Source organism: Phascolarctos cinereus, unplaced genomic scaffold (assembly GCF_003287225.1).
Source record: "Phascolarctos cinereus isolate Bilbo 61053 unplaced genomic scaffold, phaCin_HiC Scaffold_4;HRSCAF=312, whole genome shotgun sequence".
NCBI lineage: Eukaryota > Metazoa > Chordata > Mammalia > Diprotodontia > Phascolarctidae > Phascolarctos > Phascolarctos cinereus.
In genome coordinates, this window is record NW_027555847.1 from 268,034,946 (window position 1) to 268,052,914 (window position 17,969).

Genomic DNA, 17,969 nt, shown 5'->3' on the forward strand with positions numbered 1-17,969 from the left:
ATTTGTATTTAAACAGAACCCTCCATTTTAAAGGATTGTACGGGAACTTCAGTGCCACTCCCTAGGTTAGATTACATTGAATTTTGTTACATACTTTTATGTCCATTTTATTCTTTTTATATAATTTCCTTTCTGCTAATTAATGTTCAAGAAAACAGTGAGGCTGACCTTGCAGGATAAAAAGCCAATGAGCATAGTAATATGCTCTATAGAAAATTAAAATGAATTCTTAGATCATAAGTATCTTTTCATTCCCAACACAATGGCTAAAAATATTTAAACTTCTCTCAAATACTTTTGATACTTATATAATAAACGATTTTGTTCCTAGCAGTAACAGTAGGCTAAAAACCAAGAAAGAGTATTTGGGAGGCTCCCATAAAGTCGTGAGACATGCTTCGTGCTTGAGTTAGAGAAAGAAGTCATGATGTTAGGCATCCTAGCCACCTGTTAGATAGGGACACGCTGCTCCGGCGGCACCTCCTTGGCATCACACATCGCCTGTAAGGCACGGAACTCTTTCTGCTAGTCTGCTTTCGGAAAAAAAGGCTCCCCCCTAGGCAATAACTTTGCAATGTAAATTTTAGTCGTGAAAGATTTAAACGTGCAACTCGGTTTAAACATTACATAGCGTCTGGAGCAGAAAACGATTCTGTATTGTTATGCAATTAAACACGAAACCACACACAGACAATGCCAAATCCGGCTGTCTTTACTGAACATCTCACAACTAAAGTAAAGGAGATACGGTACAAATTTCCTTCTTTTTTGCTATCGCCTCCTTTTCTGTTATTGGGAGGATGGGTGCAGCTATTTTATTGATCTCCCTCCAGATCAGACTCATCTAGCTGGGTGAGGCGGGGAGGCGAGAAACCTTAGTTTGAGCTCACTGTGCTCCATTCACATTTGCAGTTCTCCCTCACATTTTACTAGCGTGCCAGAGCCGTCGGAGCCCAATTTGGGGGGAAGGGGGACGGGGCACGTTATTGATCACCTTTCCCGGGAGGACGCCTCGCAAAATCGCCTATCTCGTTCCCTAGTTTTCTCCCCTGGAAAATCATTGGCTCCAAACTCTCAGGAGCCCGACGCTTTTCTCAGAGGTAATACATGTGCGCCTACATAAGCAGGCGGTTTTAAGCTGTTGCTTTACGACTTTTAGGACAGGCTGCGTGTCTGTCTCTCTGTCCATCTATCCATCCGTCGCCCATCCCCCCGCCCCCCGGGATGCCCGAGCATCACCCCCGCCAGGGGCGGTCGGGCAGTGCCGGGAAGGAAGCGGAGCCGGCTGGCCGGCCGCCTTCGGCCGAGCCGCTAACGCTCCTCCTCCTCCTCCTCCCCGACCCCCCTCGCGTCTCGGGCGGCCTCGTCCTTGGGTGCCCCGGGCGCCTAGCTGCGCCTCCCGGCCGCCCGCCCGCCGCCCGCCCCGTGCTGCCGCGTCGCCTGTTTAAGCGCCGTGCCGCGCTCGGCCGGGGGCGGCGGTAGCGAGGCCACCCCAGCCGCTCTCCGTCCCCTTTCCCTCCATGGTTTCGCTTCGCTGCCGTGAGTAACTCGGCCTTCGGGGCTCCGCTCGCGCCTTCCTTCGGGGGGGAAGAGAAGCCGGCAGGGCCCTCCCTTCCCTCCGTCCAGGACTCGCCTTTGGACAGTTCTCTCTCCCGAGGACCGAGCCCCTCCTCTCCCCCCTCCTGCCCCCGGAAAGTTAGTTTGAAGAGGGGGGGGCCGAGAAACGTAGACATGAAGAGGAGGATCCACCTGGAGCTGAGGAACCGGACCCCGTCGGATGTAAGCGGATCCCCCGCCCCCGCCGCGCCCACCCCCGGACCTGCATGTAACGGGGACCACATGGGGGGCGGCTGGGCGGGGGCAGGCGCCCAGGACCCCGCCAGAGCCGGAGCCGGAGCGGGGCGCCGCGGGCGCTTCGCCCTCCTCCTCCTCCTCCTCCTCCTCCTCCGGGCGCCGGGTGCAGGCTCGCCCGGCCGTCCGCTCGGGCTGGGGACCCGACGAGTGATTAACTCTTTCGGCGCCGCTCGGGCCCCGCTGTCCGCCCGGCGTCGGAGCGAGAGGAGGAGGATGGGAAACAAACTTTTCCCAGCCCGCGTCGCCGGCCTCTTCCCGGCCGGCGGGGGTGCGAGTGCCCGGCCCGCGCCGCGCGGGGCTGGGCTGGGGGGATTGTGTAACGCTGGGAGCCATGTTGGTCGCCTCTCTCCAGGATGCGGGCAGCGGAAAGCTCCACTCGCCCCTGGGGCTCCTTGGGGAGGGGGGTCGGAGGAGCCCTGGATGGGGCGAGCCACGTTGGGGGGGATCGGGGGCAGGTTTTGGGGCAGGGCTGGGGAGCGAGGGTAACTGCCCCCACCCCATACACACACCCAATTAACCCGCTGCCTGGGAGCGATGGGGACCGAACCACAAGTGCCGAGGGAGGCGGGGACGGGGGAGGGGAAATCCCTCCTTCACCCCGGTGGGGGGGGCACCGGGAGGAGGGCGCGGCCCCGGGGCCAAGTTTTTAATAAGGGGTCTCGGTTCCCGCCATTTTTCAAGGCTAAAAATAAAACTTTTTTTTTCTTCCCCTTTCCCCTTCTCCCCTTTTTTTCTCCCTTTCTCCTCAGTTGGGCCAAAGGGGAGGGGTGAAGCTGGGGGACGTGGGGGGCGGGGAGGGAACACTCCTCACCCGCGGCGAAGCCCTGTTTCCTCCCCTGGGGGCTCGACCCCTCCGCGCGGGCGGCGGCCGGGGCTTTCTCGGTCTTAGGAGCGCCATAGCGCGAGTCGCCATGTTGTTCGCTTCCCGTCTCCCTCCGCGGAGGCGACTCCGCCGCGGAGCCGGCCGCCGCCCGCGCATCCTCGCGGCTCCGCGCGCCTCCCCACCCTACGCAGGGCCCGATCTCTCCCGGACGGGCCGCGGCTGGTGCAGCCCAGCCGGGTTAGAGGCATCCGTCGGCGGAGGCAGCGTTGGGTTCTCTGCCCTCCGCCGCCGGGCTCTGCCTCTGCTGCCGGCGGGTCCCAGCGCCGCCGCGGCCGGACTCTGCCTCCCCGCCCACCCCAACCGCCTCTTTTTTTAAAAGGGCGATGTCAGCTCCACGAGTTTTCCTGTGTGGAGCGCCTGGAGAGTCCGAGGGGCTTGGGGTTCCAGGGGGAGGGGAGGTGCCATTCTACTCTCGGAAAGAGAGAGGGCCACGTGGCTGTCACCTCACCGGGCCACCAAAATGGACTGAGGCCGATCCTAGCCTCGAGGGGCCCTGGTGTCGCCCTCCTTGGAGAGGGATGGGTGTGTTTCCCTGCTTTAATTGTGGACGGCGAAGCGGGATCTTCCTAGCTGTCCCCCGCCCCCATAATAAAAGGACCGTCCCCTCCGAGGCCCCGCCCTCGGTGCTCCTCCCCCGCCCCCTCCGCCCCTTCCTCCCCTCCCTCCCTTTCAGGGTCTCTCCTCCCGGACCCCCTTGCCTGGCTCCGGCCAAGGGGGGACCACGAGGTGTGAGCCCCTGCCTTTGGCTGAATCGACTTCTTGTTGGGGTGACTCTACACGAGACCCTTCAGAACTTGGGGGGGGAGTGGAGGAGCGAGAGATCTCGAAGCCAGTGAAGTTGGAAAATAATAATATATTCTGCCTGGGCTTTGGAGGCAGGCGACTCCCGGGATACACGAAGTGTGACCTCGAGTTAAAGGCCCTTAACTGGGGCTTAATCGAGTTTAAAAAAACAAAAACAAACAACTTTTTTTTAAAATTACATTTGGCCACCCTTCCCCTGTGGAAGTAATTAGCCTTTTTTGTCATGGACTTGATAGCCCGGTGTCGCTAATGATAATAACACCAGTTAAATAATGCTTCAAAGTTTGCTTTATGTATGTCACATATCGCTGACCTCCAACAACACGCTCCATGCTGGCATTGCAAGGGCTCCAGCCGTGCCGGGAACTGCCCCACCTCCGCCTCCTGGCATCCTTCCGAACCCAGCCGAGATCCCACCTTCTACAGGCCTTGCTCGGCCCCTAGTTCTAGTGCCTTGCCTCTACACCGTGCCTAGTACCCTGGTCTATAGTAAGGGCTTAATTAATCCTTTTATTGACTGACGTAAATTGTGTGTGTGTGTGTGCTCGCACCCATATATATGTATATATGTGTATGTATACATCTCTCATTACATGTCTTTATCTCCTTTGTCACAACCTGGGATGTGGTGTGTATGACTATTATGTATATATTCCCGGCCCCTCAGAATAATGATTTAAATGCATAAAATGAAGTACTTAGGATTACAAAGGAAACCAATGAAGAACCCATATAGACTATTAAAGAACTTCATTGCCATTTCAGACACCGCCATCTCCACAATTAAGTCACTTACTTAGGGGCCTTCTTTATTTTGCCTGCCAAGTTAGGTTCTTACCCTTTTTGTTTCCTGGATTCCTTTGGCACTCTGGGAGGTCTGTGGGCCACTTCTCAAAACAGTGATTTAAATGTATGAAATAAAATACACAGAATTACCTAGGAAACCAATGATATTAAATTAGTTACAAATTTCTTAAAATATACAATGTTTTAATAGATGTGCAGGGATCCTAAGTTAAGAACTCCTGACCTGGATCCTTAAAGACCTGCAGCTCCGTTTTCATACACCACTACCTGCACAGTTGAAAAAACAGTTTGGTTAGGTATATCTTTTCTCTCCATCTCTCATTGAGAGGTGGAAACTGAAGGGACCTCCAGATCTCACAAGACTTTTAAATCGTTTAAAATTACCTTTAACAATTTAGCAAATAATTAATAAATCCTTAAATGAGGGAGACTAGGTCTTAGCCTTATTGAAGATCAAAGTCTTCTGTAGGGAGGTAAGACCAACATACAAATAAGAATGATATGGACTTGAATGTGTGGTTGAGTGCTTTGGAAAGGTATAGATGTATTCAGTGCTCTCTAAAAGATCTCAGGGTTGACTTGAGAATTTCTTATTCCAGGAGTGTTGTCTAAGCAGTTATAGGCTGAGCACCTTCTGGTAAGCAGCAGGAGAGGTAGGTAGGTGGTGTAGTGAATAAAGTAAGTGGACTTTGAGTCAGAAAGACCTTAGTTCAAATCCTGCCTCAGACAGTGCTAGTTTCATGACCCCATGGGCAAGTCACTTAATGTCTCTTTGCCTCAATTTCCTCATCTGAGGGCTGGAGGTTAGAAATAAGAGAGAAGGGTTATAGAAAGGGGAATTTGTCTTGGTGGAGTGACTTGGCTTCTCTGAGTTTCAAATCACTGGCAAGAAGGTATAAAATAGAAATTATGCTAATTAGTTTAAACAAATTCTGCTCAAACAACATTCACCCTCATTTAAGAATCTTAGGTGTTGTGAAAATAGGGCTACTTCAGTGGGCAGATGTGGGAGGGATAGGCAAGAATTAATTAATTGCCGACTCCAGCTCATTTTCTTTTCCTGATGAAAAGCTCACTGACTGTTGTCAAATACTCCTTTAAAGTGGTGACTCAGGATCAATCATTAGCTTTTGGTCTGGACAGTAAATAAATATTAAATTACTCATAGTTATTTGAGTATAGTGTTACATCTACATAACTTGAAAAATATTCAGAGGATTTTGGCAATATTTATAAATGATGTAGGAGGAACATTTATGAATTAAGGAGAAACATCAGAACTTATGTTCAGATGAGTATTTTCATTCAAAAGCAGCTGTCTTAGAAAACTATAGACTTTAACCATGATGCAGATATTAAAAACTTTTTTTTTTGGCTAGGCAGTGGAGTTAAGTGACTTGCCCAGGGTCACAGAGCTAGTGTTACGTGTCTGAGGTCAAATTTGAACTCAGGTCCTTCTGAATCCAGGGCTGGTGCTGTATCCACTGTGCCACCTAGCTACCCCTAAAAACATTTTCTTAAGAATTCTTTTGGAATTTACCTTTGAACCTAGTTCAAGAGATACTGGAGAAAATCAGCCCCATTAGTTTATCGTCATGCCTTTTGTTTAAAAGATAGTAATTAATATAGCTTCACCCAATATATTCACCAGGCCTGACTGAATATCACTAGTACCGAAAATCAGATACTCTTACACTCCCCACCACCCCACCCTGCTGCTTCAAAGCCTCCTTTAAGGAGAAACCTGGTGCTGCAGTTAACTTAGAATGTTGCACCTGGAGTCAGACCTAAATTTGAGCTCCTGCTCTGCCATAACTGGGCAGCTAGGTGGCTCAGAAGATGGAGCTCCAGGCCTGGGCAAGTCATTTAACCCTGTTTGCCTCACTTTCCTCATCTGTAAAATGAGCTGGAGAAGGAAATGGCAAACCACTGCAGTATCTTTGTCAAGAAAGGCCCAAATCAGGTCCCAAAGAATCAGGCATGACTGAAAAACGACTGAACAACAATTGATCTTGATCGGGCAAGTCTGCCCTAATCTTTAGGCCTTAGTTTTTTTGTCTGAAAAAGGAGGGGGTTGGACTTGGTGACCTCTGAGGTCACTTTCATCTCCAAATCTGATCCTATGTGCTTCAGCCTTTGGAGGAAAGCCTGTAGATTGTATAAAGTGTTTACATTTTGACTGGAATATAATAGAAAAATCATGACAATTATCTGGTTAACTCAGATTTCAAAAGCAGCTTTTGTCTCAGTTTTTACAATGCTGACCTTCTTTTATATGAGGCCTTTCCTGATGCCTCATTTCCTTCTATTAATTATTTTCTGTTACTCTTTATACACTTTTTATTTCCTTTTATTGGTGTTTTAAACCACAGTAGAATGGAACCTCCTTGAAGGCAACACCTGTTGGTTCTCTCTTTGATTTCACAGGGCATTCCCATTGACATACCCATAGCACATACCTCAGAAATCTTTGTTGAATTAAATTTATTGAATTCATGCAGATACCCAGTGTCCACCTGAGCAAAATGCTATTCTAGTAGACTAGGCCTTAACTTAGGAGCTAAAGATTCTCTATCCAAAGAAACACGGGGAGGGCATTACCACCTAGGATAACCTTAGGATATTGCAGGAAGCCCTTTGGCTTATAATTAAATGCATATTTTGCATAATAGATGCCTGTACAATTAAATTCATATTAGTTATTTATGTGAAGTCTTGTCTTTACCTTTCTAAGGAACTGATAAGTAGGTGAGGCAATAGAATAATTAACTTATTAGGAAGGTTTTGTTAAAGAAGTATGATTTTTAGCGAGTTTAGGAGAGTCTTGCTAAAGCAGTTTAGGTATATTTTTTCATTTAAATTTTATTTTATTTTTAATTCATAAGAATTTTTTCTCACTCCTCCCTTACCACTGAATGAAAAAGAAAAACAGAACAGTCTCAACAAATATTCATAGATAAGTAAATCAAATCCTCCCATTGCCTCTGTCCAAAAATCTATTTCTCATTCTGCATTTTGAGTCCATCATCTCTCTGTCAGGAGACTAGAATTGTGCTTCATCTTGGGTCCTTTGGAATCATGATTGTCATTGTGGTGATCAAACTAACAAATACCCAGGTTCCAGTTTGGCCTCCGACACTGACACGTAATAGCTGTGTGACTCTGGGCAAGGTACTTAACTTCTGTTAGCTTCCGTTTTCTCAACTGTAAAATTGGGAATAACCTTGCAAGATTGTTATGATGATCAAATGGGATAACATATATATGTTTTTAATTGCTTACTTAGTACTGTGTCTAGTGATTAGTAGGCATTATAGAAATGCTTATTCTCTTTCCTTCACCATTCCAATGTCACGTGCCTCACGAGTGGCAGGAGCAAGATGCTAACCTCTCATTCATCGACTCCAAATCCAGCAGTTCTTTCCACTATGCCATATGCTATTCTAATAAAATGATAAAATCATAAATAAAATGGAATTTTAGAGTGAAAAGGCAATGAACTGAAACAAGCCTGCTGAATACCATCTGTTCTTCATAGTAGAAAGTGCACTGGATTTGGAGTGAGAAGACCTGCCTGCCCCTTACTAAGACCTTGGGCAACTCAATTAACCTTTGTAGCATTCCCTTTCTTTATCTATAAAAGGAGAGGGTAGTATTAGATGACTCTAAGATTCCTTCCAACTCTAAATCTCTAATCCTATAAATAAAAAACTGAAAATTGTTACGAGGTATCTTTAAATTTTAATTATTGTTCCAAGTTATGAAATGCTTTTTGATAGCAAAAACAGCAAACGAAAAGGCCTTGCTTCTCACCAAGTAAGTGGTTTATGATATTGGGAATAAAATTTATCTGAATATTTAAGGTTGATTTTCTTTCCAAATCACCCTTATGTTATTTGGTACTTACTAGTTTGTGAACCGCCTGTTTTCATATAACATTTCACATAAATATTTCAGTTACTGGCAGAGCCCATGTATCTGTCATTTTTAATGGCCTTGTGGTATGTCATAGGTTCATAAATCTCAAGTTAGAAGGGACCTTCTCAGATCAACAACCCTCTCATTTTACAGATGAGGAAACTGAGACCCAGGGAAGTTAAGTGATTTACAGAAGGTTACGAAGGTAGCCAGCATTAAAGGTAGAATTTGAACCCAGGTCCTCTGGCTCCCAAGCTAGTATTCTTTTGCTGTGTTATGTGGTAGTTAGATTAACTATTCATTCTCCTTTCTGGGGGCACCTAGGTTGTTTCCAGTTTCACTTTTGTAAACAATGTTACTAGAAACATCACTGTATAAATTGCTTTGCCTGCCCTTGGGTGTTATTTCCTTAGGATACGTTATGTCCAAAATGGCATTATTTAGAATCAAAAGATTTTTAGAGTTGCAAAAGACTTCAGCAGCCATCTAATTCAACTCCTGTGTAAAAGGACAGCAATATATTCCACCAGTGACTCTGGCTTGAAGGCCTTCCACTAGGGGGGACCCATCATCTCCCAGGGCATCCCATTTTGCTTCTGGACAGGTTTCGTTGTTAGAAACTTTCATGGCATCAAGCCTAAATGTATTCCTTCCACTCATTACTCTTGCTTTTGGCCTTTGAAGCCAAGTGAAACAAAATCCCTTTTTCCACAAGAGCCCTTGAAATACCTGAAGAGCAGATATTATTAGTTTTCTTTTCTCTAGGGTAAGCATATCTAGTTCTGCCTGTTATTTACTAGCGTATGACCCTGGACAATTTAACTTTATCAACCTGTTTCCTCATCTGTAAAATGGTAGCAAGTAAGGATTAAGTGACATAATGTATGTAAAGGGCTTTGCAAACTATAAATTAATAAATAAATGTACACACACACATGTAGACATATTATATACGTGTGTATATCTAAATAGCTATATCTGTATTTCTGTGTATAAGATGGCAGCTATTGTTATGTGACATGGACTCAGGAACCCTTAGCATTCTTGTTTGCCTTTCTTATATGCTATCCAGATGATCAGTGTCCTCCTTAAACTTGGAGAGTGCCCAGTCCTGAATATTCCAGTTTTGGTTCTACCAGGGCAGGCTACAAAAGGACCATCATCCCCTTTGTCCTGGAAGTGATGCAGCCCAAGGTCACATTAGCTTTTTTTGTAGCCACATCACACTGCCGACGTACATTGGGCTTGTATTGCAGTCCCCCAAAACCCTAGATTTTTTCGGACAAACTGCTTTGTAACCACACCTCCCCCAACTTGAATGGGTATAAAAACCTTTACTGCATATTATCAAATTACTCTCCAGAAAGGTTAAACAATTGAAGTGCTATCTGTACTATCTGCCTGTTTCTCCATAGGACTTGACATTGTGTTTTATCAGTTAGTTTAGTTGGTGTGATAGGAATCTGTCTATATGTGTGTGTGTGTGTGTGTGTGTGTGTGTAAATATAACTGTAAAGTTATTTTAATTAGCACTTCTAAAATTGATAATGAGACTGTACATTTTCATGTGATACTATAGTGTCACTTTCTTGGTATATAAACCATCTGTGACATATTTTTATCTCTGTTGTTTGCTTGTGCCTTTTCTTTTTTGTCTCTAATATGTAGTTACCAATGAATCTTTGTTCTTAGTTTGATGCTTTAATGAGTCCTTCATTTTGTTGGATTTCATCAATATCAATGCAGATGAAAATAGTTAGCATTTGTAGAGAATTTTAAGGTTTGTAGAGCACTTGACAAATATTAATATCTCATTTTATCTTCACAACAACCCTGGGAAGTAGATGCTATTGTTATCCTCATTTTATAGACAAGAAAACAAGGCAGACAAATTAAGTAGTTTACTTGCCCGGGGCCATACAGCTACTAAATGTCTGGGGCCTTATTTGAACTCAATTCTTTCTGCCTCCAACTCTATCCACTGGGCTACCTAGCTTCCTCTAAATTCTTCTGTGCTTTCTCATCCTGTCCAACTCTTGTTCAAATTCTTTAATGCTACATAGAGGCCTCCCTTTTTGTTTGTTTGTTTGTTTGTTTGTTTGTTTGTTTGTTTAACAAGGACTATATTGTTGCTTTTCATCCTTTGTTTTTCAAAGAGGACTTGCATGTGGATTGGATTTAAGTGAGTCAGAGTTGAGCAATGTCATCAGCCTCTCTCTCCCTGAGTCATCAAAGTCCTATGGCAGAACACAAGTCAAGACCATTGACAGTAGCCTGGGATGCAGTAGCTGACCTTGGCATCTTCAATATCTGACCAGGCTTTAAGCACTCCGAAGCACCTGCTTCAGCCGTCATCATGGCTGTTGGAACAAATTGCTCTCATCTGCTCATTTCAGGGGTGGAAGTCTTCACCCTCCCAACAGGTTTGAGGCCTGCCAGTTCCTCTCAACCTGGTTTAGCACCCCATACACCCCAACAGCTATAGTAATCTAGAGAGGTCGTGGGATGGGACATCTTGGCTTGTTCAATTTCTTAAGAGAAATGACTCTAGCATATACTTCACTAAATTTGGCTGGAGCATAAACTGTGTGGAGGGAATAGGTGAAATTAGTCTGGAAAAGCATACTGGAGCAAAATTTCAGAGGGCTTTGAATGCCAGACTCAGGAGTTTAAACCTTGTATAATATGTATTGAGAAACCATTAAAGGTATTAGAACAAGGAAATGATTTGATCAGATCCCTGCATCAGGAAATTATTTCTAATAGCAGTGTAGAGATCATTTAAGAGACTATGATGAGAACCTGAAAAGATGCAAAGGAACTATTACAGATTTTGGAGGAGCTATATTTGTTTGTACACAAATGTATATATGTATATACACACAAAGCAAGGAACTTTCATGTTTGTCTTTTTGTCACTAAATATGTTTCTATGTGTCTATGTCGCTATATGGGTGAGGATGTGTCAGCTGTAATTATGTCTTTGTGACTGAGTGTGGATATCTGCTTGCATCTGTATTTATGTGACCATTCTCTCTTTGTGTTGATCTATGGCCTTGTAACTCCGTACTCATTTGTGCCCCAGTGCACTAACAAAACTTCTCGGAAACAGGAAGTCTTTTGTAATCTCTTTAAGCAAAAAAAGGAAACAGCCATGGGGCCCTTCGCTGATTTTAGTACCTTCTTCTGAGTCTGTTCCTCCACTTTCCCTTAGTAGCTACAAAATCCTGAATAACTATAGTAATATTAATATGTGTTAAATAGGCATGGGACCACTTTGATCTTCCTGGTTATAAAAAGTTGAATACATCAGGGACTTTATAGCCCCCAAAGGAGCGAATTCTTATTTTTTTTTTTCGGTATCTTCCGCTTGGCCCTTCCCCCCAACTACACACACACACCTGCCTTGAGGTGAAAAGTGGTCTTTTCTGTTATGGTGTGTGAAACTTCTGGTTAGATTTCCCCCCACCCCCACCCCCAGCATAGATAACTGAAAATTTTAAAATGAATACTTAACACTTAAGGAGATTTTTTTCTACACCAAAAGATTATTTAAAGTAAAATTTAATTAAATAAAATCATTAATAATATCTAATGTCTACCTTTGCTTAACAATTTTAAGAAAAACAATAGAATGAAATTTAAAGAAATACAAGCAGATCCAAATGGAAACCTTGCTAAAAACCTTCAGCTATTGCCAGTCACTATGTAATTTAAATCTGGCCTAAGTAGATTGACTGTTGTTTGTTTTAGGGTCCTAGACTTTCTACCCTTCTCTTAATCTATATTTCTAACTTTATACTATAGTTGGTGTAGCACTCAGTGTGAAAACTTGTCACTTTGACCTGAACTTTGCTTGTTGTACCTGGCTGTTCAGCCTTTGGGCATTGGTCATTTTCAAAAGCTTTTCTAACAGTCTTCTGACTCTAATTATCTATCCAGTATCTGTAATGGGGAATGTGTACCATTTTGGGCTACATGGCTTTGCTACATGGCTTCAGCTTTTAACTCCCCCTGACAAAAAAAAAAGTCATTTTCTTTCATTCCCTTTCCCCAAACATATATTCTGTGGATTCAGGAGAGAGTTCAGGTACAGTTATCTAGCTAACTATCAAATAAATGATTTGTTGGCTTAGGAATGAAAGCAATTTTGCCATTTATAAAGGAGGGGGGAATAAGACAAAAACAAATGACTAATTGTGTTAGTGTTTTGTAGTAAATACCTTCAAATTCACTTAGGAAGACTGGAGCAAGTAGAGATGACTGTGAGTTGGAAATTAAGAAACCTAGACCAATAAAAGATGCCAATGAGTTGGGCAGATGTTGTCATGAAGACAGATCAGCTCTTAGTAAGAAGCCATGTTGCTTGATTGTTCTTTGATCATAGTTGGGGTACACAGGCAATACCTGCTCTTGTATCTGTAACCAGATAGCAGGGTCGTTTAACATGTGAAGGCAAGCCAACCTAGTGGTATAAGTGGTGAGGCAGTGTGGGGTGCTGGATAAAGAACTGACCTAGCAGTCAGGAAGACGTAGAGTCAGTTCTCTCAGAAAGTTGTGGGCCTGGGGGGATGAGGGGAGAGTGAGAGAAAGAGAAAACTAGTCTATATAAATGTATATTTATATGGATGTATATAAATCTATATATAAAATGTGTTACGTGGAAGGTATATAGTACACATATAAACATACACATGCAAGAGTATCATAAGCTTTACTGAAGTCTAGATACATATTTTCTGCAATAGTCACCTGAGATCAGTTGACTGTTATGGAAAGTATGTATCTAGACTTCAGTAAAGCTTTTGATACTCTCTCATAGCATCTTTATGAATTAGATGGTAAAATGCATGCTGAATGCCAGAATAGTTAGGTGGAGAGGAAGTACCCCCAAAGCATTCTTGACTTTGTGATCTTGTTGTGACGTTTTTAGTGGTGTACCCCCAAAGATCTGTCCTGGGACCTTATTGTTGAACATTTCTATCAATAACAGTTGAAATATAGATGTTATACTTATTAAAATTTAGATTACAGAATACTCTTAGGAATAATGATGAATATATTGTGTAAGAGAATCAGAATCCCAAATGCTTTTAACAGGCTGGAATAATGGGGCAAATCTAAACAAGATATTAAATTCAGTAGGGATAAGTAAACAGTCTAACAGAATAATAGACCTAGAAGAGACTTCATAGGCCAGCTAGTGTAACCTCCTTATTTTAAGGAAACTGAGACCCAGAGTGGGGGGGTTAAGTGACTTCCCCAGAGGCAGGGCCTCTGACTCCAGAGCTCTTTCCGCCACGCTTGTGTTGCCTCTTAAAAAAAAAAAATCAACTGCACATGTACAAGATTGGATGAGATGGCTAAACAGTTCTTATCAGTTCTGTGGGTGGAAAAAATCCAAGGCTTTTCAATTGAAGATTGAGTAAGAGTCAGTGATATAATGTACCTGAGCCACAGGCTGCACTGTTAGAAATGTAGGCGAACGAGTTGTCTTTGTATCAAGGTCTCCTGAAACAGAGGGGAAGAGGGTAGGATTCCAGCTGTGGGTAATATGGGATACAGATTCATTCATCACTTCCAAAAATTTTTTGGTGCCATATGTGTTTCAAACCTCAGTCAACATAACTGCATGTCCCAGCACCCATGCCACCCCTGGGAGAGCACATGTAGCACAGAGAGAGCAGAGACACACAGGGAAAGGCAACCTTGACCACACTGAACCTCTCAGCAGCATTTATTTGTTACAGCAAGGCTCCATCTGTCCCTTTGTTCTTCATTTACCACCATGAGATTTTGCATAAGCAGTATTGTGAAGGCTGGTCTCAAAACACAGGAGTGAACCTCTCCTTCCCCCAATTTTATGTGCCGGTTGCTAGCAGTACTAATGTGAGAGACAGGCTGTGCATCTTATTGGCCACAGCTATAGCCTTGCAGCCTGGCTTAGTGGCTGTGCCAACTCTTTTTAATGTTTGTAAGATTGACATCTGGAAGAGAGATAGTTGTTCCCCAAAAAATTTTTTGTGGCCTTAGAGAGGAGAATAAGGACCAGGAGGTATGTTAAACAGGACAACAGATCTCAGCTCAATAGAAAGGAGAATTTTTTCATAGTTAGAGCTGTCTGAAAATGAAATAGATTGACTAGAGTGAAATTCTTTGACTAGTGTAGCATATGTCAAAGTCTCTGAATTTATTGAAATATATAGTCATGACCCAAGTTATTACAGGCTATGAGTTGGATTTTGATAATTTGCCTATTTAGTTTACATTATTCATTAGATCTTGAAAATCCTTTATTTCGAGGAGCCATTCATGTAGGACCTAAACTATTCATTATAACAAGAGTAACTTGTATAGTGATCTGTAGCCTAAAAAGTATTTTCACATGTTTAATCTTAATAAATCCTTGAGGTAGACAGAATAGGTATTATCCCTGTTTGGGAGATGAGGAGGTGGAGGCTGAGATGATAGGGTCACACAGCTAATAACTTGGAATTGGGATTTGATTTTTCAGAGATTATGGTAGTCCATGATTCACAGCCTCATATCATCACTTGGAGAATATTGGTATTAGATGGATTTTTGTATCAGGGAGCCACTTGGGATTGTTGAAACCTCTGTACAATTTCCTAAATGCAGTCTTCCCTCTGCTCCTTTATTGTGGGCATATCTCATTATCCATGTGCAGTATCTGGCTACCTCTCTCTCACAGTCTAATCTATGAGTATTCTCAATTGACAGCCTATCATAACCCATGCAAAACACGTTCTTTATCTGTTTGGTTTTCCTTCACAGATTGCTAGATTTCTTTTTGAGTGGCTGTAAGTCTCATTGAGGAGCCTCTAATGTGTTCTGGTGTCTGCTACATTTAGCACAACGACATCACATCTATCAAGAAATCTTATATGACTGTAATACATGTGTGCAAGAGAAATACATTGTTGGAAGAGAATCCTTAAGATTCTCTTTTGTTTTACCAAGTTAAGCACTCCTTGTAATCAGCAAGTAATAAGTGTAGTGAAATCTTGTGATCTCTGCACCTTTTAGTCAGCCATGTAACTGAGAAGCTATGCCTTGCAGTAGAAAATCTACAAAAGCCGGACTCATCTGTTCTTCCTTTTTCATTGAGTGTAGAGCCAATTAATGTGTGGATCATTCTGGTGAAGAGTTCATAGAAATGAGAAGTAGACAGATAGGTCACTTTTGTTGAAGTCATCGAAGTCGTTCCTCTGATTTTAATAACATCACTTTTTCTATTTGGTTGATGTATTTCCCTCTTTGAGATATTCTGAAAATGGGTCACTCAGTGCTTTGAAAATTGTCTCTGTTTCTTCTATATGTATTGGGGCAGATCTTCAGCAATTCTTAACCGATTTTATCTTTTCTACATTTTTACTTTCTCATATGATACCTGGAATACTGAGATATTAGTGGTCCTATTATTGTCTTTGATGATGAGAATAAATCCCCATGGAAATGTCAGCTCATCTGTTCCTTTTTGCATCTATTTGTTGTCCTCCTTCCAGCTTATTCTTTGTTTTAAATGCTATTGAGATAATCTGGCATAATTGGATTTTATTCCTCTACTTTTTGCTGTTCTGTGAGGTGATGCTCATAATCTTTCAGTAATGTTTTATAAATGAATTTTGAACTAGTGTTGGGTTTGGCTGCCATATCTCTTTACTTGACAAGATCATATATTTGGCTAAAAGTTTCTAAGCTTTTGTGGCCTTATTTTTGTGATGAGTACTTTATATTACTTAAATGAAGGTAGAAATTAAGGCATATATTCTTCTTTTTTCAGTGATGAAAGAATTAAGAAACTGAAAATAGGGTTTATGTAATTACAAAACCCCCCTTTGGCCACAAACTTTAAAATTCTAAGCTTAGGCTTCATGATCTTGCTATTGAAGGGGAGGAAAAAAAAAAACAACACAACTTTTCTTTGTGTGGCCAGTCCCTCTGAAGTAATAACTTCCCTGTCAAGATGGATATTGGCATTTTTCCCTCTTCAGTATTGTCACTTCTAGGAGTGATTTTGGGAAAAAAATTTGAAAGGTTTGAGGAGATAACACTTTCCTTATTATTTTTACTGACTAAAAACTAAATTTTCTTCTTTGGAAAGTATAAAATGCATCGCTTTAGTTGTAGCTGAAACATTTTTTATAGAGTAACACCCCCATCTTGTGGTTTATTAGGATATTGTCACTAAAGACATTAAGTCCTGTTGCATTTACACAACAATTTACTTTGTGAAAAGATTTCTGGCAAGGCATTTTGGGGGAAAGTGGGATCTGGAACTGATTGTGTTTATTTTAAAATCACTTTTTTTCTTCTGTTCCATAGGTAAAAGAACTTGTCCTGGACAATTGTAGAACAGATGATGGGAAAATTGAGGGTTTAACTGCTGAATTTGTGAATTTAGAGTTCCTCAGCTTAATAAATGTTGGATTGTCTACAATTTCAAATCTCCCTGAACTACCTAAGCTGAAAAAGGTAAGCATTTATCCTTTTGTTCTAACAATAAAATAGAGATTTCCCGATGAGGATTTAGATGATCCTATGCATATGCAACAGATTATGTTCCAGTTATAGCATGACAGAATGTTAGAGTCAAAAATCTGAAGATTAATCTGCCCTCTCATTTTATAGATGAGGAAATAGAACCAGACAAAGTGAACAACTTGCCCAGTGGTTGAACTTTTAATACTTTCATACTGAGCTCATTTTTCTATGATTGCCAATATTTTGCTTTTTAGGTCATTTAATTTGATGTGGAATTTTTTTCCCCATTTCATTTTCTGCCAAGTTGATAATTGAAATTTTCTCTTTAAGAACACAGTTGGATAATCATGCTTTGAATCCTATATTTTACCCCAAATTTCCATCTAGGCTTAATTTAATTTAAAAATATATAAAATAGGTTCTTGTGTGGAAAGCAAATAATACCTGGGAAGAAAATATGGGAGGAGAATGTGCTATCAATTATGGCATTGGAAGGGCATACTACTTTAAGGTAAAGTACAGGGTTAAATAACGTGTCTTTAATTTCTCACAACTTCATCATAAAGTTACAGAGCATTGCTATTTAATGGAAACAGATAATTGCCTAGGATTACTTTATTTTTTTTTTTTGTGAATAGATAAGCAGTAAGTAAAATATTTTGGAATCTTCAGGATTTCTGGTGCAGTTGTTCTAATTCCTATAAGTTGATTTAAGTAAAAAGGTAAATTTTTATTGCAAAGGAAACAATATGAAAAATCTGTAAATTTTGTGTTTCAGCAGATGGCCCATAGTTAAAGGGTTTTGTTCATCTGGTTACGATAAATTCTCTATAATGAAAAATAATCTATATTACAACAAATGCTTTCCTGGGTTCTTGGAAAGGACTGTGGACCATATGTAGCTCTTTTCTGTTTGGGTACATCGTGTTTGGTTTCTTCCATCTCTGTCTTTCTCTAGCTAGGCAGCTAAGTGGCACAGTAGATAAGAGTGTTGGGTTTTGAGTCAGGAACACTCATCTTCCTGAGTTCAAATCTGGCTTCAAGATACTTACTAGCTGTGTAATCCTGGGCAAGTCACTTCACCCTGTTTGCCTCAGTTCCCTCTTCTATAAAATGAACTAGAGAAGGAAATGGCAAACCACTTCAGTATCTCTACCAAGAAAACCTCAACTCACATTGAGTTGGAGTGACTGAGCAA

The 17,969-nt window shown here is 42.1% G+C and overlaps 1 protein-coding gene across 1 annotated transcript in view; it reads left to right on the forward strand.

Moving 5' to 3' along the window:
- The first annotated feature begins 1,438 nt into the window (after positions 1 to 1,438).
- Positions 1,439 to 17,969, forward strand: part of ANP32B (acidic nuclear phosphoprotein 32 family member B) — a 41,472-nt gene continuing 24,941 nt past the window's right edge. Inside the window, exons 1-2 of the mRNA XM_021004470.2 lie at positions 1,439 to 1,779; positions 16,613 to 16,762. Coding sequence (XP_020860129.1) covers positions 1,732 to 1,779; positions 16,613 to 16,762 — 198 coding nt within the window. The 5' untranslated portion in view covers positions 1,439 to 1,731. The remainder of the gene's footprint in view (positions 1,780 to 16,612; positions 16,763 to 17,969) is intronic.